At 52.5% G+C, this 3413-nt stretch overlaps 2 protein-coding genes across 2 annotated transcripts in view, besides 5 other annotated features; both read right to left on the minus strand.

The window, feature by feature from the left end:
• Positions 1-390: 390 nt before the first annotated feature.
• Positions 391-414: a microsatellite.
• Positions 415-433: 19 nt separating this feature from the next.
• Positions 434-483: a microsatellite.
• A 164-nt stretch (positions 484-647) lies between these two features.
• Positions 648-677: a microsatellite.
• A 106-nt stretch (positions 678-783) lies between these two features.
• Positions 784-820: a microsatellite.
• A 141-nt stretch (positions 821-961) lies between these two features.
• Positions 962-979: a microsatellite.
• A 13-nt stretch (positions 980-992) lies between these two features.
• TraAM80_07103 (putative methionyl-tRNA synthetase) lies at positions 993-3287 on the minus strand (the record flags this gene model as incomplete). The annotated part of the gene is made up of 1 exon (XM_029383913.1): positions 993-3287. The coding sequence occupies one exon, from the start codon at positions 3285-3287 to the stop codon at positions 993-995; it is 2295 nt and encodes a 764-aa protein (XP_029236329.1).
• A 97-nt stretch (positions 3288-3384) lies between these two features.
• TraAM80_07104 (leucyl-tRNA synthetase) overlaps positions 3385-3413 on the minus strand; it is a gene marked incomplete at both ends in the record, with an annotated part of 741 nt that continues 712 nt past the window's right edge. The window contains one exon of the mRNA XM_029383914.1: positions 3385-3413. This exon is cut by the window's right edge and continues 712 nt beyond it. Within this exon, the coding sequence (XP_029236330.1) occupies positions 3385-3413 (29 nt within the window).

The following is a 3413-nucleotide window of genomic DNA, read 5'->3' on the forward strand; positions in this document are numbered from 1 at the left end:
CCAGTGAAGCATTCAACAAAACGCTCTTGTTACTGTCACCATTGCCGGGCCTGCTGTCATTCCCATTCGTGAGTCCATCTGTGTAAGTGCAGTGCAGAATCACACGCGCCATCTCGTTCGCGGCGAAAATGGGTTTCTTGAACGCCGGGTGATGAAGCACTGGAAGTGTGTGCGAGGCAGAGAGCGTCAACTCCACCGGCCGCTGGGCATAGTAGCAGCAGAGCAGCGCCTTGAGCGCCTGCGTGTTCGCCTTCTCTGAAAGCAACCTTAAGCTCATTATCCTCTCCTTCTGCGGTTCCTGAAGTTGACACCAACAACTGTCGCCGCGTCCACGTCCCACGTTCCTTTTTTTTTTACGCAATTTGCCCTTCGTTGCTAGTTACCAGATGGAAAAACAAAAACAAAAAAAAAAAAGATTGACGCACACACGCTCGTGTGTATATATGTGTGTGTATGTGTGCATTCGTTTGTGTGTCTTGTTGTTGATGCTGCAAGAGATCGCATAAACAACGCGTACGAACTGCTGCAGTGAGTGTGTCTTAATGGGCACCCGCACCTCCCCCCCTGGTGCTCCTACAGCTAACTACAAAATTCCTACGCATCGGAGGCACAACATATTTCCTAACCCGCCCATTCCTCCGCATAGTCACACACACACACACACACACACACACACATACGCATACACAGAGAGAGAGAGAGAGGAAATAAAAAGAACGAAATAAAAAATAGCAGGGAAGACATGCTTGACCTCGGCCTCTAATGTCATGTCCGATACATGCTTTCTTATTATTCTTATGTTTCTCTCTCTTCTTCTTCTGTGGGTTTATCTCCATCTCGCCATCAAAACCGATTACGTATTACTCCTTCGCTCCTCGCTTACCGCCCCAGTTTCTTCCCTCGCACCTAGAGCAAGCTGACACCAGCCACAAAAAGGAACAGGGAGAAAGAGAAGGCTGACAAAAAAAAAAAAAAAAAATTACGGGGGAAAGTTACGCAGTCTGTGCATCGTCCAGCGAACGCTTCGGAAACACAACTTCACCCTCCGCCACGGTGCCGATAGGCGTCCCGGATGGGATGACGCCAAACTCAAAATTCTCCAACCCGATACGATTCGCCTCTGGGACTCCCAGCATGTCAAAAATAACAGGTGCCTTCTGTGAGAGAACCGGGCTAAGCATGAGCGTCGCCAGGCGAACTCCCTCCATGCTGATGTACAACACTGTACGCAGCCGAGCAGAATCTGTCTTCACCAGCTTCCACGGAGCGTTCTCCGTGATGTAGCTGTTGATGGCGCGAAGAACCTCAAACACAGCCGCCAGCGCCTTTTGCACGTCAGGGATGCAGAAGAAGTGATCTACCGTGCCAGGCATATCTTTGATGAACTGAATAAGCAGTTCATCCTTGTCGTTGTAGACGTCAGGGGTCGGCCACTCCCGATTGACGTTGATCTTGGCGGAGATGCACCGCATCACGAGATTGCCAAGGGTGTCGGCAAGCTCACCGTTAAGACGGGCAATCATGTTCCTGTCGCTGTAGTCGCCATCATCAGAGAAGCCGGACTCGCGTAGAAGAAAATACTTAAGTGCATCGTGGCCAAACTCACGTGCCTTTTCCACGGGCTCAAAGACGTTGCCAAGGGATTTGCTGATCTTTTTGTGATCCTTGGTCCACCAACCATGTGCAACGATCTTTTTGGGCAAAGGAAGACCCGCTGAAAGCAAAAAGGCTGGCCAATAAATGGCGTGAAACTTCAAAATATCCTTCCCAATAACGTGCACATCGGCAGGAAAACGCTCCAGCTCACGGTAGTCCTCGACGAGTTCCAGCTCCTCCCCGGACGCACCTAGGCGAAGGCGTGCGCCGGTGTAGTAGTTGGAGAGGGCATCAAGCCAAACATAGACGCAGTGTTCTGGGTTTCCAGGAACCGGAAAGGCCCAGTTGTGCACAGACTCCCTCGTGCGCGAGACGCTCAGGTCGTTTAGGCCCTTTTCCACCGCACGGATGACCTCACGGCGGCGAAACTCCGGGACAATGCAGCCGGGGTTGTTGTTGTACCACTCCAGCAGGCGCTCACGAAAGGCGCTGAGACGAAACATGTAGTTTTCCTCCGCTAGCCATGTCACAACGTGGCCGCTCTCAAGGCTCACCTTGCATGGATTGCCGTCCTTGTCCACACCGTCGGTGACGTTCTGCGCTGTCAAAAAGGACTCGTCACTCACCGAATACCACCCCTCATAGCGGCCCAGGTAGATATCCCCCTGAGCCTCGAGTTTCGACCATAGCTCGCCCACAACCTTTTTGTGACTTTCACTTGTGGTGCGGATGAAGTAGTCCATGCGGTACCCCATCTGCGCGAAGCATTCCTTAAACTCCATGGACACCTTAGTTGTAAAGTCGTACGGTGTCACGCCCTTCTGTCGGGCAGCGTCTGCCACCTTTTGCCCGTGCTCGTCGGTTCCCGTCATCACAAACACACGCTCCCCTTTTATGGTGTGGTACCGGGCAATGACATCCGCAATCAGGGTGCTGTAAACATGGCCAATATGTGGGGAAGCATTCACATAATAAATAGGTGCCGTAATAAAGAAGACTTTACTGACGCTCGGTGATACCTTGTACACGCGCGGCGCGCGCAGAAAATCCGCCAACTCCTGCACTGCAAGAGCCTCAAAGGCGCCAGCTATAAGCTCTTCTCTTGTCGCCTGAAACAACTGAAACCATTTCAAGAGATACGGCACCTGCGCGCGCTCCTGTTCACTCAGCAGACCACCTTCGCACAATGCCGGCAAAACGGCACACCAAATGATGCAATCAATAAGAAACGAAGGGGTTGCCTCCGTCCCCTCCGCGGGAACCATACAAAGACCCCTACAGTTGTTTGCGCTGACCTTATTGTCAAGGTACTCAAACACCGCCATGGCCTCTGGCGTCGCCCGGCGCTGGGTATACAACGAATGCACCGCCCGCGTGAAGGTGGTCGCCTCCCACTCCATCCAGGCCTCCTCCTCCAGTGAAGCATTCGACAAAACGCTCTTGTTACTGTCACCATTGCCGGGCCTGCTGTCATTCCCATTCGTGAGTCCATCTGTGTAAGTGCAGTGCAGAATCACACGCGCCATCTCGTTCGCGGCGAAAATGGGTTTCTTGAACGCCGGGTGATGAAGCACTGGAAGTGTGTGCGAGGCAGAGAGCGTCAACTCCACCGGCCGCTGGGCATAGTAGCAGCAGAGCAGCGCCTTGAGCGCCTGCGTGTTCGCCTTCTCTGAAAGCAACCTTAAGCTCATTATCCTCTCCTTCTGCGGTTCCTGAAGTTGACACCAACAACTGTCGCCGCGTCCACGTCCCACGTTCCTTTTTTTTTACGCAATTTGCCCTTCGTTGCTAGTTACCAGATGGAAAAACAAAAAAAA

This window comes from Trypanosoma rangeli (genome assembly GCF_003719475.1).
Source record: "Trypanosoma rangeli strain AM80 chromosome Unknown Tra_15.4_contig_00282, whole genome shotgun sequence".
NCBI lineage: Eukaryota > Euglenozoa > Kinetoplastea > Trypanosomatida > Trypanosomatidae > Trypanosoma > Trypanosoma rangeli.